This window comes from Podarcis pityusensis (genome assembly GCF_964106645.2).
Source record: "Podarcis pityusensis genome assembly, chromosome: 5".
In the NCBI taxonomy this organism is placed as follows: Eukaryota; Metazoa; Chordata; class Lepidosauria; order Squamata; family Lacertidae; genus Podarcis; species Podarcis pityusensis.
This window is the reverse complement of record NC_138032.1, coordinates 53,285,964-53,313,030: the sequence shown is the minus strand read 5'-3', so window position 1 is coordinate 53,313,030 and position 27,067 is coordinate 53,285,964. Positions and strand designations below refer to the sequence as shown.

The following is a 27,067-nucleotide window of genomic DNA, read 5'->3' as shown; positions in this document are numbered from 1 at the left end:
TTGAAATTGTCTATGTTTCCCACCCAAATTATATTCTTAGCATTTGTAGCACCCTTGTTGATGTCATTACAGTTTTGTTTTCTTACAGTACATTTGCACTTGTTCGTTAGATACTTCTAAGTAAATTCCAGCCAAATGACAGAAGATTCAAGATTATGCATATAAATATATAAAATCTAAAACTTTTAAGTTTTGTAAAAGTCTTCTGAACAACATTCCACAGCTGCGCTTCATATGCAAACACAGGAAATGCCTTTTAATCACGGCACATGGAGCCATTTCAACACAGACGAAAGAGGAATAAGTGAAAACTGACTTCACTTGGTCATATTTTATCTCTCGTTGCCCTTTAAACAGCTTGACCTGCAAACATAAATGGCATTGTTTACAAGCTCCACTGCTTATTGTAAATGCATCTGTAGAACGAAAGTTTTTGAATATATATATATTTAGAAGCTGGATGTTCTTAAAATTTAGAATGGTTGCTTCCTCCAAGCACTCACGTGGATTCATACACAACCCAAGGAGAGGTTTGGGATCTTTTGCTGCTGCCCTTGTTATGAATATGTCTTAACCCTTTAACTTATGCCCACAATAATTTCTCACACCAAAGGAATAAAGAAAGCTTGGTTTATTATATGAAACAGAAGTGACACTTCAGAAGGCAAAATTACAATTTAAGCAGGCAGCAGCTCGCAAAATACAAATACACCTTGATCTAAAGAGTAACAGAAATACTTAACGTTTTTCAAATACATTTTTTCCACAGAAACACACACTAGAGCCTGGCAGAAAAATACACCTGTCCTTAACTGCACATATGCTGGTCCTTGAGAGCACTGGATAAGTTCTGTTGAACTAGCAGAGCCAACTGCCTACTGGGAATCTGGAGTTTTAAATAATATATTTAGCTAATGCCTCCTAATAGTGAAGTGGGGGAGGGGGGCTTTGAAACGAACAATTCCTGCCCCTTTCTCACCTTGCCCATCCTAGTGAGAAAATGACTAAAAACTGGCCACCCTGTTTGCTTAACAAAAGGGTGAAAGACTGTGATCATGAGCCATTTACTGAACCTGGCCATCTTTGGCTGCTCTCTGCCTTATTATTGTTGCACCATGACCTTGATGGACCCCATTCAGGAGTTTGAATAGACTTTGCTAGCAACTTGATTTTACAAGGTTTGTGGAGTTCCGGATGTTCTCTCTGAATAAATCCAGGGCACGTTTTTGAGACGAGGCTGGTTATCAGGCTTGTACCGAACAAGGTTCATTCATGATGGAGAATCTCACGTCACACTGAAGTTATGTCAGCATTTATACTTATGCTACGATCTACAGAGATAAACCACAGAAATGAGTTCAGAATCACACACTCCTGTTCATAAAGCTAAAAATAAAATAAAAAAATACCAGCAAACACTCTGTCGTCTTGCTCTCTAGCTACTAGATATTTCCTGGACAACGTATTACTCAGGCACAAAATATCGCAGGTCTTGCTAAAGTTAGCCAGGATGGAAAGTTTAGCTCAGCAGTTTCAAAGTCTGCAGTGCTGAAAGAGAACTGAAAAAAGGAAGCAAGGGAGAAGTGAGAGAGAAAAAAGGACATTGCAAGTCAGAAAGCTACTGCACACAAGGAGGATTTTGGGTTCCGCCTGGAATGGAGAAGTACAATTTTTGCCCAGAATAACAAATAAAATGTTGCGGGTGGAGAGCACAAGCCAGACACCTTTTGGTATCACTGTCCCTTTGTGATTTATTTTTTCAGTTCTGTTAGTCATTTGGACCTCATAAAATTTGCCTGTAGTTGTTGAATGCGATGAATTTTATAAACTGGAAGAGAAGGATTTAGACAGAAAATTAAATTTGGGACAAAGTCATGTTATCTCAACTCAAGAGTTCACACCAGCAGTTTCCAGGGATAGCAGTCTCAGCTTAAGCTTCCTCATAGTGTTCTGGGGATGAAATAAGGAGGGGAGAGAACCATGTATGCTAACTTGAAATCCTTGGAGAAAAAGGTGGGGTATTAATACACTTTAACAACAACAACTACAACAACATAGCAAATTATGTAATAGCCTTTGGGGCACTTGCGCAAAAAATACAAGCACTTCTACCATATTCAACATTGAAATGGGTATTTGAAATTCAAAGGAAAATTTTAGTACCAAATACCTGCTTTTAAAGAGCTGACCGGAGAACTCATTGGGCTGATTCACATGTAATGCAATACCATGGTTTAGTCAATGTACAGGCTGAACAAATACACTGAATTAATAAATAAATATCTGAATTACACCTGCAAGTTGTTAATATAATTTCTGAGTAATGAATAACGTTCCTTTTGCTGTGGAACTTTGGGCAGTTTTTAATTCAAGTCAATTTCAATTCAATTTAAAGGTTTGGATTCAACATTTGCACTAAGTGAGGTATGTGTGTGGAGAATGAGATCTGCTTGGACAAGACTTTCCCATCTTTTCCTCCCCATCTGTGCCTACACCACCACCTCTGAAACCCTTTTTCTGGGTTTCCCCAATCCTCCAGCCCAGGTTTAGGGGTGGAAGCAGGTGGGTGGGTGGAGTAAAGTGGCCTGTTGTATGAGTGGACCTCATTTCCCCACTCCTGCCTGTTAACTTTTTACACAGCTTTTCTGCCTAGTTGCCTGGAACTTGAAACTGATTTGTCCTCCCCACAGGCTGATCAGGCAAGTGGTTATTGACAAGAGTAGGGACTCAGCTATACAGCTGCAAATAAAACATTTTAAATGTGTTTTAAGTGAAATATACAATGTGACACTATATGGCAATGGTGAGCCTTATGGAAAATTGAATTTTTTTTTTTAAAAAGTGCTTAAAAAGCATTTTCAGAACTGTTTTTATATGTGTGTAGATTCCACCTAGGTTAAACCTCTGGCTGCAATACGATACACATGTTCCCTTGTAGTATGTCCTATCAAACTTAGCAAATATGCACAGGATTGCACCGCAAGAGAGCAACTTTGTACGAGGGTCGCTCATTAAAGATTTCCCCTGACCCACTTCCGGTTATCGTAGGCGGATGAAATTGCACAAGCATAATGATACATCTCTCCATAGGTAATGTGGTAATTTGTAGTTTTGAACTCCTAACAGTTTCAATGTTACTGGTGCTAATGTGGATAAACGTCTGATAATGGAACCAGTTGAATGCAGAGCAGTCATCAGGTTCCTGTACTTGAAAGGGCACATACCACGGGAGACGTTTGATGAGATAAAAGGGATTTATGGGGAGGATGCCCCATCGTATGATGTAGTCAAGCACTGGCATCGTCAGTTCAAGTGTGGTCGGACTTTGGTGGAACGTCTCCCATTCCTAGGGGATGACAGCCATTGATGAAGACACCATCTGGCAAGTGGAGGCTGCCATTTTGCAGGATCGTCACATAACCATTCGCCAACAAGCTGCAAATGTTAAGATCAGTGTGGGCTCTGTAGAAAAAATAATCCATGACCATTTGCACATGGGAAAGGTGTCCCCATGGTGGGTTCCCTGGCTGCTGTTGCCTTTCCAGAAGCGGGAATGAGTCACATGCTCATGGTCTCTTTGGTCACGAAAACCATGATGACTTCTTCACCAGACTAATTACTCAAGACAAAACATGGGTCCATCATTATGATTCAGAGACTAAATCCCAGTCCAAACAATGGAAGCACTCTGCCTCACCACCTCCAAAAGTAGGTACGTGTCCAACTGTCAGCGGGCAAGGTCATGTTCGCGGTGTTTTGCGGAGTAGTGATGATGGATTTCCTGGCAAAGGGTACCTCAATTACCGGAACATACTATGCTTCACTGCTGCAGAAATTGCAGAGGGCTATCAAAATCGAGAGGCGTGGTATGGTATGCTGACCAAAGGTGTCCGCCTCCTGCAGTTCACAACTCACATGTTGCTCAGACGGAAGCATGGTCCTGTGGCTATGAAATCCTTCCTCACCGTCCTTATCTCCCGACCTCATACTGTTGGACTTCCACATCTTTCCAACCATGAAGTTATTTTTGAAGGACAAGCTTTTTCCAGATGATGAAATGCTGATTTCTGAGGTCAAGTCGTGGCTTCTGACACGACCTGCCGATTTCTACAGACGAGGTCGCCACAGCTGCATAAAGCGATGGGAGAGGTGTTTGACTCTTGCTGGTAGCTATGTAGAGAAGGACTAATAACTGTCCAGTTTCGTTTGTCTCATCCACAGGAAGTACGTCAGGGGCGTTTAATGAACGCCCCTTGTACATGTCAATAAAAATAATTTTGGAGGAGTCTGTAGATCACACTAGGGCACTGTTTACAAAGCGCATTTGTTGCTCAAATGAAGCTGGAGGAATGAAAGTAAAATGGTTTGGCATAAAATATCCCTGTCCCATGGAGTCATAGTTCTTGCCACTTGTTTTGGCTCTTGTTTTACTACAGATGGACATAGCAGGTGCATGGAACTCTTCTATGCAGGTTTTTTTGTTGTTTTGTTTTTTAAAAGTCATTATTTTTCTCCAGGTTTGCTGCTTTTCACTGTTTCTGGCTGCTATACCACAGCAGGTCATAGAGGAGGGGCTCTTTTGGACTTCTTCTTCTTCTTCGGCAATCACTCATAAGTGAGTAAGATTGTTTTCCATGAACATGGTCTTAACAGTGAGTCCGTAAATGACTGCAGAGGCCAATTCTGGATCCACATGTCCTTGCACGGTTGGGACAACGGTTTCCGGGCGGGAGTTGATCACGGTGAGGGTTTGCCAAACATGCCTTCCTCTTAGCTCATGTCTCCTTTTTGTCCTGAGTTTGTGCTTCTTCAAAGTGCATGACACCTTTGGTAAAGACTGTTCTCCAATTGGAGCTCTGGCAGACCAGTGTTTACTGGGAAACACTGGCTCTTTTGGTACAGTATGCTTATATTTTGTGAATACATATTGTACAAATGATGGAAAAACGTGAATAAACTACAAAGCTTGCTATGTTTACCTTCCTCCATCCCTGGGACCTATCAGTTATGAATTACCTGGTCCAAAAAGGAATCCAAGTATGAGAGTCATTCCTTCATGCAGAATTTTGACAAGCTTTTCCTTGCATTTTGAGTAGTTGCAAGAAAAGTGCCAATCTCATTCAATTTATCTAACGGTTACAATATCTGCTTTCTCATTATCTGCTTTCTCATGCAGCTTGTGGGAGCTGATTATGTGCACCATATCTTTGCGTTATCTGCAAAGAGTAGCGATTGGGGCCAGCAAGATACTGCCCCTGTAAAATGCTCATAACTGCACGGACATGCTTGGCTAGTCATTTACAAGGCAGTTTCAATTTATTACAGACGGTTCTCATTTTTGCCCCCTAAGGCTATGCAGCCCAGCATTACTTGAGAATATAAACCTCTCTGAAGGCCATGCTCCTTCTGAAGAAACGTGCACTGAGAGAAGGAGGGTGCACACCTCAAATATGCTCTTGGGACTGTTGAAGGATACATGCTTTGGACAGAAAACACACGAGTCCCAAATGCTGCTGCTGTTATCGATGCGCCAGTCTTGCTCATTGCCACCCCATGAACCCATCACAATTGCACAACATGGGAAGGAAGTCCCATCGCTTTCCACCAGAGCTACTCCCAAGAGGGATTCTATTGCATGGATAAAACTGAAGCTGCGGGGAAGGCCTGGCTCTTGAGGCGAGTGGCCCCTGCCTCGGCTCTTTCCTTCTCTGTTTCCAGGCCGCCCACGTGATGAGCAGGCGCAGCCTGGAGGCGACGCAAAAGCTGTACAGTCGGGACAGCCCCGTTGGTTAGATCCCTGCGCATAATGATCCTGGACTTGGCCGAGATGACCTTCAGGATCTCTCCCGACTCTATGATTCTATCGAAGGGGCCTTAGCGCACGAGGATCTTGGCGGAGACGCGGGGCCTAGGAGCGCGCCTAGCTAGTGGCCCGCTCCTCCTTCCCGCCAAAAGGAAGGCGAGGCGCAGCTGGCGCTCGCGGCTGTACACCCCCCTCCGCGCGCTCCCCGTTTGCCGCCGAGACGAGAGCTGACGTGACGCGCGCCGTCAAGCAGAGCGCGCCAGGAGCTGCACGAGGCGCCTCCCAGGGAGGCCGGGCGAGCGCTAGCCGAGAGAGGGAGAGCGCGAGCGCCTCCTCCTCCTGGACGTGGCGCCCGCCCCCCGGGCTCCTCCTCGCCGCGGCGCTGCCACGGCCGGCGAGAGATGTTCACCCGCGCGGTGAGCAGGCTCAGCAGGAAGCGGCCCCCGTCAGGTAAGGTCTCTCTGTCCCACGCGCGCAGCTGCTTTCGCGCCGCGGAGAGCAAGGGGGGGGGGGTCGAGCCCAGGGCGGCCGCGGAGCGCAAGGGGGCAGAAGCGCCGCGTGCCCGCCCTGAGCCTCGCGAGGGAGGGGGTGGGACTGCTGCTGCCGCCGTCGCCCCGCTTTCCTGAGGGGGCTGCTCCAGTTTGGCGGCTCTTTTCCCTCACGGGAGGAAGCCGCTCGCTGTGCGTTTTGCTTCTCGGCCTCCAGAAAGGCAGCCGGAGGAGGGTAACTTTCCGCAAAGTAAAAGAAGAAGAGAGGAGGAGGAGGAGGAGGAGGAGGAGGAGGGCGGCAGCAGCAGCCCGAGGAAGCGTGCAGCCGAAAGAGGAAGGCGCGCCGCTGGGGTTTGGGCTGTCTGGCTAGCGGTTGCCAGGCAGGCGGATTCGTGTTAAAAGAGGAAAAGCGAGGGAGGAAGAGAACCTTCGTTTCTCGCCCCTGTTGGCCGAGGAGCGCGGTTGTCAGGACCCGTCTGAAGAGCGGGGCATCTGGAAATGGGAGGGGGAAGAAGCGCCCCTTTGGCTTGCAGATGCGCCCGCCCGCCGGCTCTCGCTCTCGCCCGGGACTGTGAGTCAGACGACGGGCTGGCTTCGCTCCCGCTGCTGTTACTTTTGTAGCCACCGAGGAGCTTCGAAAGGAGCCCGGCACCCAGGAGAAGAAGGTGGCGCCCGATGCCACTGGTCTGCACGTCCCTTTCAAGGGAAAATGCGTCTCATACGTTCAGCGGTGAATAACAAGAAGAGACCCAAGTCAGCTTGAGTCAGCTGACCTGGACTTCCACTGGAGGCAGAAAGAGAACTTTGAAATAAGAACGTATTTAGGGAAGAAGGGATGGATGTCACAATGAGCAAGCCCTGCTTCAGTCTCTCAAAAATAAACTCTCACAAGCTTATTCATTAAGTTTAGGACATAATGGAAAACATTGCCTTACCAAAAAAAATGCAGAGAAATCCAGCTTGTTGCAAAATGTTTAAACCTGTCTCCTTTGAGCAGCTCCCTAAAATGCAATACTTTATTTCCTGCCATCTTAAATCTGACTATGGTAAAATGGAATAATAAACATTGTCTTTAAAAGTATTGATGGTAAAAGTTTTAGTTTGGGATTATGAAGTGCAGATCCTAATTACCAAAAAAGATTTGAATGATCCCCTCTTCTTCTTCTTCTTCTTCTTCTTCTTCTTCTTTTACACTGTAGAACAGAGTGGTTCTGTTTTAGAGTTCCTGTTTAAGAATGCTTTTCTGCATTGTTTTTAATCACATTTTAAAGTTTTTGAGGATGTGCAGACCCAAAGAACCTGCCTTGGATTTAAACCCCTGGTTGTACACAGTATTAACAGAAAACTATAACTTGCAAAAGTAGAAGGGGGTGTGGAAGTTCCCCCAAGTCATCTGGTTTAAAAAGCCCCCTGACCATAAGCATGAAATGCCTTAGTTTGTACATTGCTGATTGATGCTTGTCCGGTTCTTTTTAAACTCTTCCTTTGACAATGCTGACTGATTTATTGCTCATATGAGGCATGAAGTCCACTGATTTGTTTTTCTTACAATTTGAAAGGAATTTCCCCAAATATTCAGCCTAAACTCAGTATTACAGTTCTAGATGCATTCATCTGAAACTCTTACAGAAACAGGACACTTTCTAGTAATGTCTTTGGGTTAGGATCTTAAATCCATTATTGCTCTTCATGAATTCCAACGTCCTCACAGCAGCTTTTTCGGATAGTGCTTATTTTCCCTCTAATTTTTTCCATAGCTTAAATGCTGTATTCTCCTGTTTTTTCTCATATGTTCCAAATACTTCCAAATCATTCCTACTTGTTGCTATTCCCTGAATCTTTTTCCAGTTTACTAATATCTTGAAATTTGATGTCTGAGTTTGATGTCCAATTAGTTTTTTTTTATTTGCTTTGAAAATAGATTGCCCCCTCCCTATAATTTCATTGATTTGAAAAATTCTGATTAATATATCTTAACCCAATAGTCTGTATGAATAGTTAGGCTGCAAAGAGCAAACCAAACCAAAGCATTCTGAGAAGTTGGGGTTGAAATGTGTAGTATTATAATATTTGAGTTCTGCTTTGTGAGAAAACCTAGCTTTAAACCTAGCCTTTAAAAAAAAATTGTTTTAAAAACATGAAATGTACCTTGAGAAGGCTCCTAAATATGCTACATGTGCAGAATGTCTTTTAGGTTTCCTTCCTCATAGTTAAAAGTGGAAACCAGTGATTCAAAAGAGGATGTTTGGGCTTGTAATTTGAGCAAACCCAGACATTCAAAGCACAAGCTACTGTAGCCGAAATGTCCATTAGAAACAGCAGCTCCTAGAAGAAAATAGGCATTGGAACGTCTCAAGTGATTATTATCTACATGGAAAGTAAGAGGAATTTACCTCTTTAGTTTACAGCTATGAATGATTTTCACCATGGGTTATTAATTCCAAGCTGAAGTTTGCAAAGGAAAGGGTATTATTATTATTATCTTAGAGAAAGCTGCTTATTGTCATTAACATTAACTGTTTGCCTATTTGCTTGCTTTTCAGCTTTTTTTGGGGGGGGGGAGGGTAGAGATGTAAGTAATGAGAAAAGATAATTTAAGAGCCAGCTTTAAATAGCTGATAGAACTTTCTGAAGTTCTGTATTCACTTTGTTAAGTTCTATGGCTTACACCAGCTTCTACTTTGAAGAAGACAGTCTAGCAGATATCAGTGAGATTTACATCTAGATTATGTGTGCTGATTATCGCAACCACACTATGCACACTATGCACACTTACATGGAAGCAAGCACCATTGAACTTAATGGGTAGACCTGCAATTGTACTGGCTAAATAGAGACAAAATCCTTTTGAGTTATAGTTAGGCAAGTGAGCTCAGTTATGAATACCACCTGTTTTAACTTGTGTCAGGTGCACAAATACTTTTGACAATCCTGTACTAAGTCTTGGATGCTTGTATTCTCACATTTAAGATAAGAAACTGTACTTGTGTAATGTGCATTCATGTTCTTGATTATCATTTTGTAGTCAAGAAGAAAGGCATAAACAGGCTAAGGTTTCTCAGCCGTCATATGTTTACTGGATGGGATCCTATCATACAAACATATTGAACTATGTTTTTTCAACCCTTTGAGTGTAATTATTTTTTGCACAGACATGGAGCCCATGTGTAGAGGATTCTCCATAGGGCTCAGAAGAGGATTACGCAGTTGCATGTGTACAATGGGTCATTATGGGGAATGGGACAATGGGTCATTATGGGGAATGGGAAGTCTGTATGTACATCCCATATCCCCATCCAGTCCCCCATATATCATGTAATTGACTAGAAAAAGGAGGAGAGGGCTGGAAGGGTGGATAGTCTGTTGCCATAATATTTATATAGTCAAATACAAGGTAAATCTAAAACACAACGACCCAATCTACTTAAACTAACCTGGGAGTAAGTAGCATTTATATCTATGTGACTAACTTCTTATTAAATATGCATAGATTTGCACTGCATAAGTTCCAAGTAGTGAATCTATTTTTCCCTTTCCTACTCGGAGCATCATAACAATTAGATTTGTGAGTTGTTGGTTCTTGCAAAACAACAACAACAACAACAACAACAGGATAGTTGTTTTCTGTAACCAGTGAAAGTTTTAGTGAAACATTGTATTAGATAGTTTGCTATCTAATTTGCATTTTTAGAGGAAGAAAATAATTTTTACAGTTAGTATCCTGTAACCAATGAATGTTCTAATGCAACTTTTTGTTAGATAATCTGCTAATTTTTTTTGCAGATTTCAAGGAAGAAATTTATTTTTTTACAATTAATAGGGTAGTGTAAGAGCTCAATTAAAAACCCATCATCTGCCATTCTAGTAAAGGACAAAACAAACAAAGGCAGATCCAGCAAACAATTCATTCTAACAGTCGTTGCTGCTGGGTCAATTTTTCCTACTAATCAGCTTCCAAAAAAAGAATAAACAACTTCCTGAGATACATCAACCAAAGCAAGTAAGCACTCCCATCAGAAGATCAAAAGCTGAATCTAAATGAAAATATGAAGCACTTCCACATATCATTATTCTTGGCATTCAGTAACTCTTTAATAGCCAAACAAAGGAACTAATCAAATCTTAAAGGAGTACTTTGATCCGCTATCCGTCATCTAAAATGAGAGAAACTTTGAGAAGCACAATCTCAAAGCAACTACATATATTCCTGTAGTCTGCTCCTATGAAATCTGTTTTGTTTTTGCCCAGAGTAGATGTATTCATCTGAATTTAGCATTATGTTTAGGCCCTGAGAACTTCTAAAAAGTTGTCTAATTAACTTAATGACCTTTCTGACACTATACAGTGGTACCTTGGGTTACAGACGCTTCAGGGTACAGACGCTTCATGTCACAGACTCCGCTAACCCAGAAATAGTACCTCGGGTTAAGAAGTTTGCGTCAGGATGAGAACAGAAATTGTGTGGTGGCGGCATGGCAGCAGCAGCAGGAGGCCCCATTAACTAAAGTGGTACCTCAGGTTAAGAACAGTTTCAGGTTAAGAACAGACCTCCAGAGCGAATGAAGTTCTTAACCCGAGGTACCATTGTACTGCAGGGATGGAAGAAGCTGCGCTTTGTGGTTTGTTAGCATTATTAATTTTATACCCCACCTTTGCTTCAATGAGCACAAGGTTGCATTATATGGGTCGTCCGCTGCCTCATTTTATCCTCCTAACAACCCTGTGAGAGGTTAGGCAGAGAGATGGTGGCTGGCCCAAAGTCACCCAGTGAGCTTCGTGACAGGGTGAAGGTTTGAACCCTGATCTCCCAGATCCTAGTCCAACACTTTGCATCCCCAGATATTGTTGGACTGAAGATCCTATCATCCCTGACTACAACTCCCATCATCTTTGACCACTAGTCCTGCTAGCTAGGGATCATGGGAGAGGAATGGAGGGAGGGAGAAGGAAAATATATCTGGGTACAGCCACCTCCCCACCTTCTCACAATGTGTCAATGTCATTTTTTTCTTTGGTGGGAAAAACCCGTAATGTTCACACACAAAAATCCTGCATTTGCAGATATTTTTTTGCTAAGCTCAGTAAAGAGGTTAATACCTTCCCTGAACTGAATAGCTTCCTCAGCTTCTTGTTAATTTTAATTTTTTAAAAATATTTAAAATAGTTGCTTGAAACCTTTTTTTTTTTACTGATAATTTTTTGTTTTATTCTTTTTGCTGAGGTTTTATTACAACCGAGCATCATCATAAATCTCATGAAACAAACAAATAATTTAATAAATATGAGAGAGCAATATAGGGTATTAGTTGTGCATGTGAGATTCAGCAAGCTGCAGCAACTACTGCAGGGGATGCTCACTTGTCAAGAATAGAGGAAAAATTGCAGGAAAATATGAACTACAGGGCAGCTGGAGGAGGAGAGGGCACAGAGGGTGAAGAAAGAGCTGGGTGTGGAGGGGGCCCTTTCCCCATCCTTCGGACCCCTGGGAAACTCAACAAACCTGCTGCACCTGGAACTGGTGTGGAGTGTACAGCTGAACAGGACACAGCTGTGGGCACCCTGAGGAAGTACCATACACCTTGGTCCTGCCCATAAAGAGCAGGTCTGGAGTGAGAGACTAGGGCAATGTCCGCTGGTTCCAGGAACTCTTCTTATTTGTGGTTGAGCTGAGAGTTTGTTTGGAACCTGGGTGAGAACCCGGAGGCTGAAAGGAAGAGTGTGTCGGAGGGAAAATGAACTGAAATTTATTTATATATATTAGTAACTTTGTATTAATGTAATCTTTTTAAATGTTATATTTTTGTAACGTTTTGTTTAAGTTGTCTGTTGTTGCTTCAGTTTTCTGTACACCTCTTAGATATATTTTTAATATATTAGGCGGTATAGAAATTAAATGATCAAATCAAATAAAAATGTGCAAACCCGGCATTTTAAAAATGTGTAGTGAGCAAAAAAATAAATACATTTGCGTCAACTTTCTCCTTCCGCAGCTTCACCATTTGATTGCTGCCCAAATTCATGGCTTTAGGAAATGTAATGTATGAATAAAGGAAGGCAAACTCTTGTTGAAGGAATTTATTCTTCTCTAATGCGACTTATGCCATATCCAGTGCTAGGGCAGTAAAAATGTTTGCTCACGTATGAATATTCTGCCAAAAACAGAAGCTAGTTTTAAGAAATAAATTATTATATTTTGGGAATGCAGACAAGTCTCTCCTTACAAGTGGATAACTTCCAGACAGTACTGGAGTCAGTGCAGAGTAGTTTATATCTGACTGTCAAGTCTCCACATGGTTATGTATATCCCAAGTCTTCAGTGCTAACCAGCAATTGCTGTTTCTTCATTCTCTGGTGTTCCAAAAACTAAGGTAATTCATAGCATTGCCACCTTGGAGGAAGAAAAAAAATCCTGCTCCTGTGCCTTTAGCAGCAGTATGCCATGCAGAAATGTGGCTTGGGAAGCCTTTTCTAGCATGGAAGTAAAGCAACAGGAAAAACTTTAGTCCGCTTTATTTTTCCATGTCAGATTGCTGTTGCAGCATAGCAGGTAAAAAAGAAAAATCTGGCAAATAATTCAGTTGGGATAGCTCAGTTGGTAGAGCACGAGATTCTTGATCTCTGGGTTGAAGCCCCATGCTGGGCAAAATATCCTTGCATTGCAAGGGATTGGATTATATTGGTCCCTTCCAACTCTACAATTCTTTGATAGCGAAGTTTGTTGGTTGAGTAGCTGGCACCCTGTAGAGCACTATGCCTTTTCCCATAAACGGAATAACAAATGAAGTTGCATTATATGATCAGACTATAAGCCTGACTTGACCACTGTCACCCTGTTTCCAGGGTCTCAGGCAGAATTTCCCCACCTAGCCTTGCTACTTGAGATGCCTGAGAGTGAATATGAGGCCTTAGAATCACAGGAGGCTGCCTTAAAACAAACAGCACTGTTTTGTCCATCAAGCACACTACTGTCTAGTTCAGCGGGCAGGCAGATTTCCTGTGTCATGTCTGGTTTGATCTTGATTTGAGTTGTGTACCTATGCAGAACTTTTTCCATTGAACCAGTAACCAGCAACAAAGAGATTCTCGTTTTAGAGAGTGGAAAGGCACTTTAGCAGTAGGCTGCCTCGTCCCTATTGGCAAGTACACTCAAGACATCCACTCAACTTGATGGGATGCCTAGAGAGAGAGAGAGAGACAGAATCCCTACAGACTACAGCAGTACAGATGTAGGCTACAGAAATAAAGTGTAGTGATTACTGTCAATCACACCTATCTGAAAATCCCATTACACCTCAAAACCCTCCCCCCCCAACACATCTAAAGGGCGGGAACCAAATGTTCATTTGTGGAACTGCATGAAAAAAGTTTTATGTAATTCCAGCCAACTTTTCACTAAAGCAACTTATAGCTGCACGCTGCACCTCCCTTCCCCTTCCCTAAAAAACAAAGCCACTTTCCTCCCCGCACCCCAGCACACACTTTTACATGGGTCTCAAGGTCTTAATTTTGGAAACGGTCTTGGCATTTTACCAAGCGTTGTCTCATAGGTTCGGTGTGTGTGATGTAAAGCAGATAGCAGCATTGACAGTTCCACTGTTTTGCAGCAGAGCTTGGAGACAGTTTGTGGTACAGTTAGGAAATGAATGAACTTAATAAGATGGCAGTGCTTGTTTTTTGTTTTAAACTTGCTTGTAAATTACTGGCTTACATGGCAACTTCAAAACTGCAGAACGGAAAAGGTGTTTTCCTCCCAGTTTGTCTATGCCTGTCCAGGGCCATTTTCTCACCTTCCTTTTGGGGAAGGGCTGTTATAACTCAGCAGCAGAGCACATATTATGTACGAATAAGGTTCAGTCCCTAGCATCTCCACTGAAAAGCATCAGGTAGCAGATGATGGAAAAGATCCCTGCCCAAAGCCCAACAGAACTGTCGCTTGTCAGAGCTGACAATACTGGGATAGAGGGACGCATAATCTGATCTTGTATAAGGTGGTTTTCTGTGTTCTTATGATGCTACAGCATCTTGAAGGACTTGAGCCAGGATGCTTGGGAGCATCAGGAAGCCTTTGCTCCTGAACACGGAGGTCTGTGGTCTATTCCGGGCTAAATGACACCACACTGAAATGTATGCACAACATGAGCTTTCAGTTACTTTGGTTAAACAGCTTTGGTTAAACAGTCTCAAAGCTGGCCCCCAGTTCTTATAAGAGAGGGCAGAGATGTGAAAAAAATATATTTCAATCAACTTTATTTCTAATTTTTCAGAAATAAACGACAGCGACAGCAAGCCAAGCAGCAGCCACCAAAGTTTAAATGGCACTACGAGATGGGCGACATCGCTAGAAAATTTACTGGAGGATCCAGAAGGCGTCAAGAGATTTAGGGTTGCTACCTTAATTACTACCGCCTACATATGCTTGGGGGGTGGGGACGCGGGTGGCACTGTGGTCTAAACCACTGAGCCTAGGGCTTGCTGATTGGAAAATCAACGGTTTAAATCTCCGCGACGTAAACAGCATTTCCGTGCGCTGCTCTGGTTTTGCCAGAAGCGGCTTAGTCATGCTGGCCACATGACCCGGAAAAACTGTCTGTGGACAAATGTTGGCTCCCTCGGCCAGTAAAGCGAGATGAGCGCCACAACCCCAGAGTCGTTCGTGACTGGACTTAACTGTCAGGGGTCCTTTACCTTTACCTTTTTACATATGCTTCAGTACTGTTTCCAACAATATGGTGTAGACGCAATGTAGAATTAAGTTTTGTTACTTCATTTTGAAGAATTTAGAGAATAATTGATTCTGAGGTTGGCTTGAGTAAAATTTAGTGAGAATAAAAGACTTGAGAATCACTGGCAAAAATTGTTAAGGTGATAACTTTTTTCTGGACTGATTCCATCATTTTTGACAAGGGGTGTGTGAAGTGCCAAGTTCCAGTCTCTAAAGCTGTGGCAGGAATCCTTTTTTCTGCCTGAGTTCCTTTGCGGGTAACCGTTCAGGGGCCACACGCTAGTTGAGAGTGGGGTAACAGATGTGACTTACCTTTGGTCAGTAGACTGCAGTCCAGCCATGCTCAAATTAGAGATCTCTACATGCCCATCTCCACATCCATGCAAGCTAGAGGGGTTATTATAGTCCAAGGACACATTCCAGCCAGGCGAAAACATGAGCCTGGCCACTGAGGCATACAGCATGGGGAGAGGGGGTTTGGCCTGTGGAGAGTGATGAGGGCCAGATAGAGAAGCCTGGAGGGCTGCATTTGGCTCCTGGGCCTGAGGTTGCCCACCCCTTCCATCAGACCTTCCAGTTAAGATAATACAAGGTGAGTCTTTTAAAAGAGGCCCTGTGGAACATGTGTACTCTGTATCCGCGGGGCCTCTTTTAAAGGACTTACCCTGTAGTAAGAGAGGCTAGCAAGGTTATGATGACCTGGTTTTTTATTATCTAACAGCTCGCTCTTTTCTTCAGGAGTTTTTAAAGAAAGAATTTAGTGAAGAAAATGTTTTGTTCTGGCTAGCATGTGAAGAGTTTAAGAAGATAAAAGATGAGAAACAGGTATTGTCTTCGAAACCAATTTGACTGAAAGATTCCATTGTAGTCTTGAGGCATAGCATGCATTTCCTACAAAGCTATCAGGTATGCTTCAAAATCATGTGAATATACATAGAAAATAATACGACCTACTTCTCTTGTGTTTACAACAACATAACCTCATTGGGGGTGAGGTAAAAACATGACTGCAGATGAGGACAGAGTTTTATGGATGACAAAGCTTATCGTTCTCTGATTCTTTTTAAGATCAAAGAAGTATATTCAATTCTTTTTACTTAATATATGTCTAAAAAGTCTGTAGGATTTCCTTCTGCTGCATATTGAAATGCATTTGTTACTGTGGTTTCTTGGCGTAACATTCATTATTCCCCTTTCTCCTGCTTTAGCAAACCCACAGATGTACAATATTGAAAAATAAAACGCTTGCTTAGTATATGTGTCCTTCTGTTTACAGATGCAAGCGAAGGCAAATGAAATTTACATGACTTTCCTGTCAAGTAAAGCTTCTTTTCAAGTTAATGTTGAAGGGCAATCCCGTTTGGATGAGTCAATATTGGAAAAACCTCACCCTCTAATGTTTCAGAGACTTCAAGACCAGGTAAGGTTCAGAAACTTCCCTGATTAGGTGGCTGTCTAGCTACCAACAAGAACACTGAGCTAAAAGAGACACAAGGTCCCGCTAGCTAGGGATAATGGGAGTTGTAGTCCAAAAAGCAGCTGGAGACCCAAGTTTGGGAAACACTGGTGTAGGTGCAGCTCCACAGTGATTAATCTTCCCCACACAATTTGCCAAGCATTTTTTTAGGCACTTTATTGAAAGTTTCTGTGGGAAGACAGAGGCTTTGGGATTCTGGAATTATTTTTGTGGCTCAGAAGCTGATATATGTCAAAAAGTGCATTTGGAACACTGGCAATGGCTCAGGACCCCAGGGGAGGCCACCTCTTCCTATATGAACTAACTCGGACCCTGCAATCATCATTTGAGGCCCTTCTCCATGTGGCAACTCAACAGGAGGTCCAGAGAGTGGCAACATGAGAATGGTCCATTTCAGTGGTGGTTCCTCACTGAGGTTCACCTGGCAACATCAGTACATATCTTTAGGTACCAGGGAAAAACATTTCTTTTCTGCCAGGCCTTTGGCTTTTTATTACCTGTGGCCTCCTTTAGTGAGTGTGACGTTTTAATCCTGCCTTTAAAAAATATTATTTGCTTTTAAGTTTTCCTCTGTTTTGTTTTATGCTGGCTTCAGTGTATGTGCTTGCTTGTTTATACATTGTTATACATTTGAGTTACTTTGGTAAAAAAAGAAACTAATAAGTTTAATAATAAATAAATGAATAATAAAAGTTACCTAGTTTTGTTGGAAGTGCTAGATCTCACTAATGCTTATGGGGGAAACTTCATTCCAAAGAACTGATATCAGATGTTCTCTACCCATATGCATAAAGTAGTAAAGGATTCTTTAGGTTGTTTTTTCTCAGTCATGAGGACCAGAGATTTTATCTGTGTGTAATTTTTTTTTTTTTAGTTTTAAAAAGCTTGAATTTGTATATTTTGTGCTAGGAAAAAATATTTTGTGCTGTACCTCAGTTTCACAGTCATACCAGTTTCTGTGAACATATTAATCTTGGGGAGGAAAGCAAGGCTCAGAACACCAACCTAAGCATATTTACTCAGAGGTAAATAAACGTCCAAGTAAATATGCCTAGCATTGCAATAAATAGGCTTATATGCCTAGCAACATTCATAGTGTTTATCTACATAAATCTGTTTCATTTGCAGGGTCTGGCAAATGGCACTCATTACATTTAAAGCAACAGAGAAATACTGCAGGGTGCTTAGAGTCAGTGCTTTATATTGCTTTATACTGGTTATGAATAGTGTCCAGTATCTGACATAATGAATTATGAGAGTTATGAACATATTTCTCATGAACCATTTATTAGGACCAAAGGACCAGCTTTTATTGGCTGCATTTGGGTAATCATATCTCAGCTTACTAAGCCCAGATACAAATGAGCCTTATGGCTGAGCTGCAGCCGTTCACTGCTTCCTTCAAGCAAGCTGCAGAACAACGCAGGAAGTCTAGGCTTAACAGCATCAAAATAGCATATTAAACCATGGTTGGAAGTTGGTATAATAACCTGAGTTGTTCCGAAGCTGTTAGCCACAGTTTACCTGTTTGGAAGCTATAGGGAGTATAAAGCCTTCCTAATTTGTTTCGCTGCTTGCACAAAGGGAAGGAACGAAGGGGTTATATATGCAGCCAAAATACACGTCCATATCTTTATTTTATTAAGCAAAGATATGATTGTTCAAGCTCACTTAGTGTGTCCCCCCCCCCAATCTTATTTCATCACGTTAAAACAGTAAAGATATCCAGCCTACCTCATGAGCCTTGGACAAGTGCAGTAAATTTTTAGCCCTGATTAGCTCTGTTTAGAAAACTAAATTCCCAGCAATTCACAACACAACTCACCAAGGACAGCATGATGATTGCCTCTCCATGGTCCAGTTATGTCACTTCCCTTCTCTCTGACTCAAGTGAATGAACTGATAAGATGGAGCTCAGGCAGGCTTTAAGGTTTGTTTGTACAGTTGTCCAAATTCTAAAGGCACAAAGATACAGGAAGCTGACACATCACTCTGAAAAAAAAATATCATTTGAAGGGTGAGTGGGACCAATTATATTTGCTAATTTGAGCTAGGAGAGATTCTGCACTAAAAAGAAAGATGGGGGAGGGAATGCATGTTAAACTTGATTCCCCAGCGAATCATATTTGAGCAAATACTTCCAATTGTAACATTTCAAACTGTTAGCCTGAACTGTGAGAGGCTGCATGTATATATATATATAAATATATATATATATATATATGTAAAATAATTAAGAATGAAAGAGTGAAGAAAAGAAGAATGCAGGCCCGCACATGCCTCTCCCTTTCCTTCACGAGGGTCCTAATGCAGGATAGCATTTTAGATTTAGAACACCAAATTCTAAAATGTAGCAGTTCTTTGTAAGCTCATTTAGATGGTTATTAGAAATGCAAAGGTTGTGTTAACGGCTGCCAGAAGAGCCATTGATTAACAATTCTCAATATGTGTTACGACCTGATTCTATTACATATGGATTGGGCCCCATCACCCCTTCTGCCACACCTTTTGCTGCCATGGTGAGTGGGAGGGCTGGATGCCTTGGTGGCTCCACAGAGCCCCCCTGTTGGTGGTAGAAGGTTTGAATTACATCCTTAGTTTGTGGCAGCTTGAATTCTAGTTGCCTTTTAAGTCTCATTTCTTTCATTTTTTAAAAAAAGGTAATTGAAATATATTTGGAGTCCTGTAGTGATTTCATGCTCTTTATTGCAGCTTGTAAAACAGTGATTGAATTGTGCCCCCCCCCCCAGACCTCAGGCTTTTACATACATTATTTACACAATGAGTCCCGTCTGATTGGCTGATTCTGCTTCCCTCCTGGAGCCTGATTGGTCTTTTCCTGCAGGCTAATCAGTTGTTGCATTCTACGATCCTACCAGCCTAATAGGCTGATTAACTTCCTCCTGGAGCCTGATTGGTTCTTTTCCTACAAGCCATCAGTTGTTGCATTCTAGGATCCTACTTGCCTATTGTTCTAGGATCCAAGCTTAGTACACAACAGTAACCCCATGCAATAAAGTATCTTTCGTGAGGTGTGGGTACAAGCCAATGCCCAATCACATATAATTTAGTAAAGCAATTTTTAACAGTATCAGAGAGCACAGAGCTCAAAGTGTTAAAAAATAATCAACAAACGTATTTCTTAGTGCTACCTTATTACATTATTTGTTCAGGTCAATAAGGCAATTAGAAGCTGCAGTTACATTAGCATTCCTTTTCCAAGCTGTGTTACAGAGTCCAACACCAAAATTGTGTGCATTTTTTAAAAAACCCAAGGAATCCATTGTTTACAAGTTATGTTTCCCCCCCTGCTTTAAATGTGACCACACACCCCTCCAACTAGTACTGGAGAAATCCCCACCACTGCTCTCATATCTCAGATGCTGCCCTTCTCTGACCTGTAACTAGACTGTGATGCAATCCCACAGGTATATTTCTGTCATGCTCTGAAATCATTTCCTTCACCATTAACTCTGCTCCCTGATGAAACTGACAAGCTGAAAGTTTTACCAATGCTCTCAGTTGTGTGTGTTTTGAGTACTAGTGTGCATGCTATTTCTGCTATACATATAGCACCCCTGGAAGGAACCCCCCTCCTGCCTAAACTTCTCCCTTCATCATTGGAATGGCTGAGGTAATGTCTCTAGGGAAGACTGTATACTTTTTAATTGAAAAATGGCATAAGTTGTGTCTTTATCACAACAACCCAAAATCACTGATATGCAGTTCATAGTAGTAGACCAACTAGTTACCTAGTTGAGAGGGGTTTGAGGCCTGAACATTATATCCATGTCTTGATGTGATAGTTTTCTTTGTACAGAAGTTTGTTACATTAGATGACCATTGAGAAATGTGGTTTCATAGCTGAATCTGTTGTTGCACAAACCCTATCATATGATCTCTATCATATGATCTGCTGAACACTCTCTTTCCTTCCCTAATACTGTACCAACATTCAACCATGTTTGCCTGGTGTTTTGCTCAATGTATCTTAAGAACTTTGTATACAAAATGTGCAACAATGATGAACAACAATATCCTCTAGTCCGTCAATATGATATCTTCTTTTGGCAATCACTAAATGTGGTATGCAAAAAGTGTTACACTGTTGAAGAATAATATAATACTCTGGTTCCTCAATATGATACCTTTATTTGGAAGTCACTGAATGTGGCAGATTAGAAATGCTTCCTTTTGCTTAAACTAAATTACAGCTTTGAGGCATCTTAATGGTTTGAAAATAAGCAGCACCACCAAGCTCCTTATCTGGTAATCATGATGTTGTAGCTGAAACACAAAAGATACATTTTAATTTAAAAGTTGTTGCAATATGGCTGAGTTGTGCTGAGTTCCTGCAGCTGTGGGCTAAAAAAGAGAAGAAAAAGCCTGCAGTCCACTAGCCATATATATGATGTTTTAGAAACAGACTTTTTGAAACTTCTGCATATGAGATTTTGTTCCCAATTTGGGTTGAGAATGCAAAACATTCCTTAATAGTTTAGTGACTCTAAGCACTGTGCAATGAAATCCATCACAACTACTCTGATTATTCTGCAGCTAGAGGATTATATAGGCTTCTATTCTACTTCCATTACTATTTCATTTCTCTCAGATCCTCCTTTTCCAATCTTAAATTCAGTTCTCCACTTTTCTGAAGGAATTTGCATTCTGCCCCCCCCTTTTTTTTTTAAAAAAAAGAGAATTCTTGTGAAAAGTCTTTAGCATTTAGTGCAAATTTCTCTCAGTAAAAAGATTTTTGTGTGCAGTGGTACATCGACTACATCAGACCTGGGTGGTATCATTAACTGTGGACCATTCGGCAGGCTGCTGTGAGAGATTGGTGAAGCACTTTGGGGGCAAAATCATTCAGATCCATGCTGAACTTGAGGCCATAAGAGGTCCCCGGAGTACCATGCAGTTACAGCCTGTGGGATCAGTTTCAGTTATTGCAGCCTCGGGACATGAGCAGGACACTTGCAACAACCATATTGGCTAACAGCTCACTACATGAGGGACTTATGCCCAGTACCCTGAAGAGAAGTGTCTGTCTTTTTCATTAGTTTAAAATTAAAAGCATTCCTGAAATAAACTGTTCCTGGCAACCTTGATGTATTGATGATAATGATGAGGATGATGATTTTAATTCTACTGTTTTGCTATTTTGTTTGTCAGTCTGAGCTGGCAATATCATGCTGCTAGACCATTTGTAGTATAGTTTTGCAGCATCTTAACAAGAAAATACAATAAGGTGTTATTAGTGTTATGTCTGTCTTTTATTAGAAAATAAAAGATAGTGATAAATAAATGACTGATTTTAAATAAGTTTATGGAGCTCAAAAATGGCAAGCATGATAGGTAGGGCATATGTGCTGGGCTTCAGTGGCTCCCTTTTACAGCAGCAGGTTTTGGCAAAATATAACTGGATGGGCACACAGAAAACACACACGGTACTCCTGATGGTGTGACAAGTTAATTGCAAGTCAGTGGCCATTTCATTTGTAACAATGATTGGGTAGTACTAGGAGCCACCTGTCTGGAAACAGGCAAAATTAGACTTACCTATGGGTTGCAGCAATTTTGTTGGTTGCTCATAAGTTGTTGTTTGTTGTTGTTGTTGTTATTATATATCATGGGTAGGCAAACTAAGACCCAGGGTCCGGATCCGGCCCAATCGTCTTCTAAATCCGGCCTGCGAACGGTCTGGGAATCAGCGTGTTTTTACATGAGTAGAATGTGTCCTTTTATTTAAAATGCATCTCTGGGTTATTTGTGGGGCATAGGAATTCGTTCACCCCCCCAAATATAGTATCCCCCCCCACAAGGTCTGAGGGACAGTGGACTGGCCCCCTGCTGAATAAGTTTGCTGGCCCCTGTTATATATATTTATTTATACCCTGCCTTCCCCCCCGACTAGACAATAAAATAATTACAATATAAACAGTAGAGCACCAGCCCTTTAATTAAAAGCAGCTCATTCCCAAAAACCCATTGGAAGGACAGCAAGGAGGGAGCCAGTCTAGCTTCTCTAGGGAGGGAGTTCCAAAGTCTGGCAGTAGCCAGTTGGCTTACTGCACTACAGGGTGTCAGGAAGGCTGTGCCAAGATGGAACTTTGAATGAGTGATCTAGGATAAAATAACACCTGTATACTGAGTCAAACCAAAATTTATTTATTTATTTGTTAAATTTATATACCGCCCTATACCTGGAGGTCTCAGGACAGTTCACAGAACAAAATCAGAATATAAAACCACAATTTTATAATCTAAGTAAAAACAACAACCCAATAACCCCCCCCCCCAAATAGCCACATTTTAAAAGGGCATAGGATGTCAATCAGATCAACCAAAGGCCTGGTTAAAAAGGAACGTTTTTGCCTGGCACCAAAAGGTGTATAATGAAGGCTCCAGGCGAACTTCCCTGGGGAGAGCATTCCACAGATGGGGAGCCACTGCAGAGAAGGCCCATTCTTGTGTTGCCACCCTCCAGACCTCTTGATGAGGAGGCACATGAAGAAGGGCCTCAGAAGATGATCTCAGGGTCCAGGTAGGTTCATATGGGAAGAGGCGGTACTTGAGGTATTGTGGTCCTGAGACGTTTAAGGCTTTGTAGGTCAAAATCAGCACTTTGAATTAGTGGCTTTACTTAATAACAGTGTTTAGGAAGTCTTGTACTTAAAAAAAAACTAGTAAAACAAAGCTTTCATTTTTATTTTTGATTCTGCAGTAGTTACTTGGTTGCATTTGGGGATATGCTGTTCTGGCTAAGTTCAGCAGTGGGATATTTTCTACATAAGACAAATCATAACGTAACAGAGTGGTTTCCGGTCATTTATCTGACAATGGCTAAATTGGATTGTTATAAAAAGGAATAGCAGTATATTGTGCCATACATAGTACTCAAGATGTATTTTTTTAAAAAATGTGATATTGCAATTATTATTATTATTATTATTATTATTATTATTATTATTATACCCTGCCTATCTGGCTGGCTTTCCCCAGCCACTCTGGGTGGCTTACAACATATCTAAAATCATAATAAAAGTACCAATCCTTAAAAACTTCCTTAAACGGGGTTGCCTATTGCATACTTTTAAGATATGTAGTTACCCAACAAATTCTAAAGCTGATCATATTTTATTTGGGATGGCTATTGTGAGGTAATAGTAACAACATATTCTTCTTAGTACAGCTGACACAGATTTGTTCTTTTCATTTAATATGTTGAATTATGGTCTAACAGTTTGGGGGCTCATTGAAGATCTCTGTTGTACGACTTCCTTAGTTTATGTGTTTTAAGGCTTTGTTTCATCTAGATTGTTTTCCCTGCCCCCCCCTTCAGATTTTCAGCCTCATGAAGTACGACAGCTACAGCCGCTTCTTGAAATCAGAAGTGTTTCTTAAGCTGAAGCAGACCGAAGAACAGGAAGAGAATTTACCAGATGCTCAAACTGTAGCGAAAAGAGCTTCTAGAATTTACAACACATGATTGAAACAACAACAAACAGTAGATCCCACTGAGACTACAATAACCAAATGAGTTCTCAGGATTAGTCTGTGAGGTTAACACAACTGCATTTCAAGCTTGGAAAACATAGAACCCTGTTAGGCGATGCTTAACCTTCGTTGCTTGAATGACATAACTGTTTTTGCATAATGGCTACCACCGAAACCCTCGGCCAAGGCAGTTATACTAAACCCCTAAAAGGACTGAAGGACTCAAGAGTAATCTGTGAACGGAAAACTCGGTTATTTTTACCTTCTGGTTTTGATACCGTTCCTTGTGAATCATTATTATTTTTTAAGTGGGGATGTAGCATAAAATTGTGATAAGTTTAAAAACACAGGTAGTATGAGGGAGAGGCAGTATACCTGTTTTTTAAAACACTCTTAGAGCCTTGTGTAAATAGACTTTCCACTTTTTAAGCTTTAACTGTTATTTGAGCGGGTTCAAATTCTGCCTAAATTTTGCTTAAACTGAAGTAAAAGAAAATGAATTGAAATATTTTTCTGATACTGACAAGAATAGAGAAGCCTCTGTTAAGGGAAGCACAAAGGCAGGAGACTATTCCTCTGAGGCATTAGTTTAAAACCATGCCTACCTTTTTCCCCCTGGAACTAATCAAAATAATTGAAAAACAATCAGTTTCTCTATCTTTGTAATACAACACATGCTATTCACTCTAAAAGCTGCTTTCAGAATGGCTTTTGTAGGGTTTTCTGTGGCTTGGTTTTAAATCTGTTTGTACTAGGGAAAGATTGCCTATTTCTCCTGTGAACCCTTATTGTTCAGGGTTCTTACTTTTTCTCCCCCTTCTTTGTTCTGAAACTGAGACTCCCTAACTGAATTTCAAGAAGAGTGTTACTAATTTTATCAAACAACAGCTAGCTTACTGCTGTAACAAACCTAGGCCACAAATTACCTTTTGTCTGCATTCAAAGTACGCTTAGACTTGGAGACTGGCCAGTAGCATCCTTCTGCATTAATCTACCCAGAAAGACGAAATGCAAAGCTAGTGCCTCACCCAGTGAGTGTCTATTTCCAGCTCAACAGCATGTATGAACTAGCTTTTAAGCCTTGTGTACTTGTTCCAAGGAATTCTGTCTCGGTTGCCAAAATTTGTTTCTTTTCTTTTGTACAGACATTCTAACCAGGTTTTATTTTCACCTGCTTTTGTCCTAAACTTGTTTGTATATTCTGCAGCAGCGCACTCCCTTAGCAATCAAAACAACCCCTCTCCAAGTTGTGGAACCAGTCTGCACATCACATCACATCATAGTTTAAAGCACGCTATGGTTTAATGTGAATGATCCACGCCATGAATTAATGTTAATGTTGGTGCATGCTGCTCACAAGGTGCTCTTGTCCTGGTTTGTTTCCCACAAGCAAAACACAAGCTGTAAGCCAAGGAGAGACGTTGGCTCCTGCTCATGGTTTGTTTAGATAGAAACTATCCACAAACCTGGGTTCAAGTGACATGACTGAGTTTGGGGGGGAAAGGAGCATCGTGGAAACATTTGAGTTATATGCACAAGCATGATGCTTATTCACATTAAACCATAGCTCAGTTTTAAACAGCAGCTTAATGTGATATGTGGACCATGCTGCAGACTCTGCTCATATTGGATTTCACTCTACGTGTGATTTCCCCCCCCCCTCAAAATTTACAACTCCTGCGACCAGCTTGTCTGCAGTTAGAAAAATAGTACCATAAACTTTGGAGGGACCAGCTGTCATCCTTTTGGCTGCTTAAGAAAGACCTGTGTGTTGTGTGGGAAGGCAGGAGTGAGGAAACAGAGGCAAGGGACCACCCACCATTCACTCCTGTGAAGAGACCATCAGTCAGCCCAAGAGGAGTCTGATTTTTTTATATATTATAACATTTATTTGGTTTATTACTTTTTATATTGTAAACTGCCTTGGGTGCCTTGGCAGTATATAGATGCAATAAATAAATAAATAAATAAATGTAATATGCCTTACTCAATTATTTCTTACAAACCTATTATTTGTGTGTCCATAAATTCCTGTCTCACATCCCAAGAAGCATACTATCTAGCAAAGGATTCAGCATAACTCACCTGTCAGTAGTTTCACCCATGAATTTAAGAATGATTGGCAACTCACCATGCAAACAGATGTACATGAAAAGAGATGCTGCTATGCTCTAGAAGTGTATTCCCCATGCTGCTGTGTGCACCTAATCCATTGGTTCCACTGGTTTGCAGAAGCATTGCCTGGCTAGCTATGCACAGAGATATTTGACTGGAACTTCTGACATCACATTCCCTGTTCTCTTCCTAAATCAGTCTTGCAGCATTTATCCCGCTTTAAAATAAGGGAACAATTTTAAGCTCATCAGATTCTGCTTGAATGTATGTGTGCATGTTAAAAGAACAGCTGCTGAGATATAAAGCACATTATGGACAAATTCCAATTTCTAGTACAGTACTCTGCTTCAATGCACTACACAAATGATAATTGAGAGGTTTTATTGAGTTTGTCAGTCTTGAAAATAACCTTGTTTGGATTTGCCTGTTTCCTATGTGCAAATGTTGGTGATGCCAACGGAACGGTGAATATATCTTTCTAGTTGATGTTGATATTTGAATTTGGCTGCATTTGGAAACTTTCCTCCTTCTCTATGACTGAGATGATGAGCAAAGGTAAACTATTAAAAATTACATAGAAAATCTTGATTGGAAACTTTATTGAAATAGCTACCTTTTTAAGGCTGGGGTTGCATGTGGGAAGAAAAGCTTTTCTGGCACAGTTCTTCCATGTGTTTACTTTTTTTTAGACTCGTTAGTTTGATGCCAAATGACTGCACTGCTGTTAATCATGAAGGAAGCAGATTGGCTGGCATACTTTGTTTACAAGTTCTGCCATGTGCAGCATTATTCTGGCTTACATTTTCTTCATTATTTACTCTTTCCCCCCCTCTATGTGTGGCCTTTATTGCTCAGTTTAACTTAAATATTTGAACATTCTATTTACCTGGAAGCAAGTTGTGCTTTGTACAGTATTATTTTTGGCAGTATTATGTGCCAGGAGGAGGTACATAGCTATACGTAGC

The 27,067-nt window shown here is 41.3% G+C and overlaps 1 protein-coding gene across 3 annotated transcripts; it reads left to right on the top strand.

Moving 5' to 3' along the window:
- The first annotated feature begins 6,099 nt into the window (after positions 1 to 6,099).
- RGS10 (regulator of G protein signaling 10) lies at positions 6,100 to 25,973 on the top strand. 3 transcript variants are annotated; one of them, XM_081005342.1, is made up of 5 exons: positions 6,100 to 6,253; positions 14,556 to 14,674; positions 15,752 to 15,838; positions 16,290 to 16,433; positions 23,833 to 25,973. In XM_081005342.1, the coding sequence occupies exons 1-5, from the start codon at positions 6,205 to 6,207 to the stop codon at positions 23,977 to 23,979; spliced, it is 546 nt and encodes a 181-aa protein (XP_080861468.1). In that variant the 5' UTR covers positions 6,100 to 6,204; the 3' UTR covers positions 23,980 to 25,973. The 3 variants fall into 3 exon arrangements, with proteins under 3 accessions (XP_080861468.1, XP_080861470.1, XP_080861469.1); XM_081005343.1 differs by lacking the exon at positions 6,100 to 6,253 and adding an exon at positions 8,554 to 8,669; XM_081005344.1 differs by lacking the exon at positions 15,752 to 15,838.
- Positions 25,974 to 27,067: the final 1,094 nt, after the last annotated feature.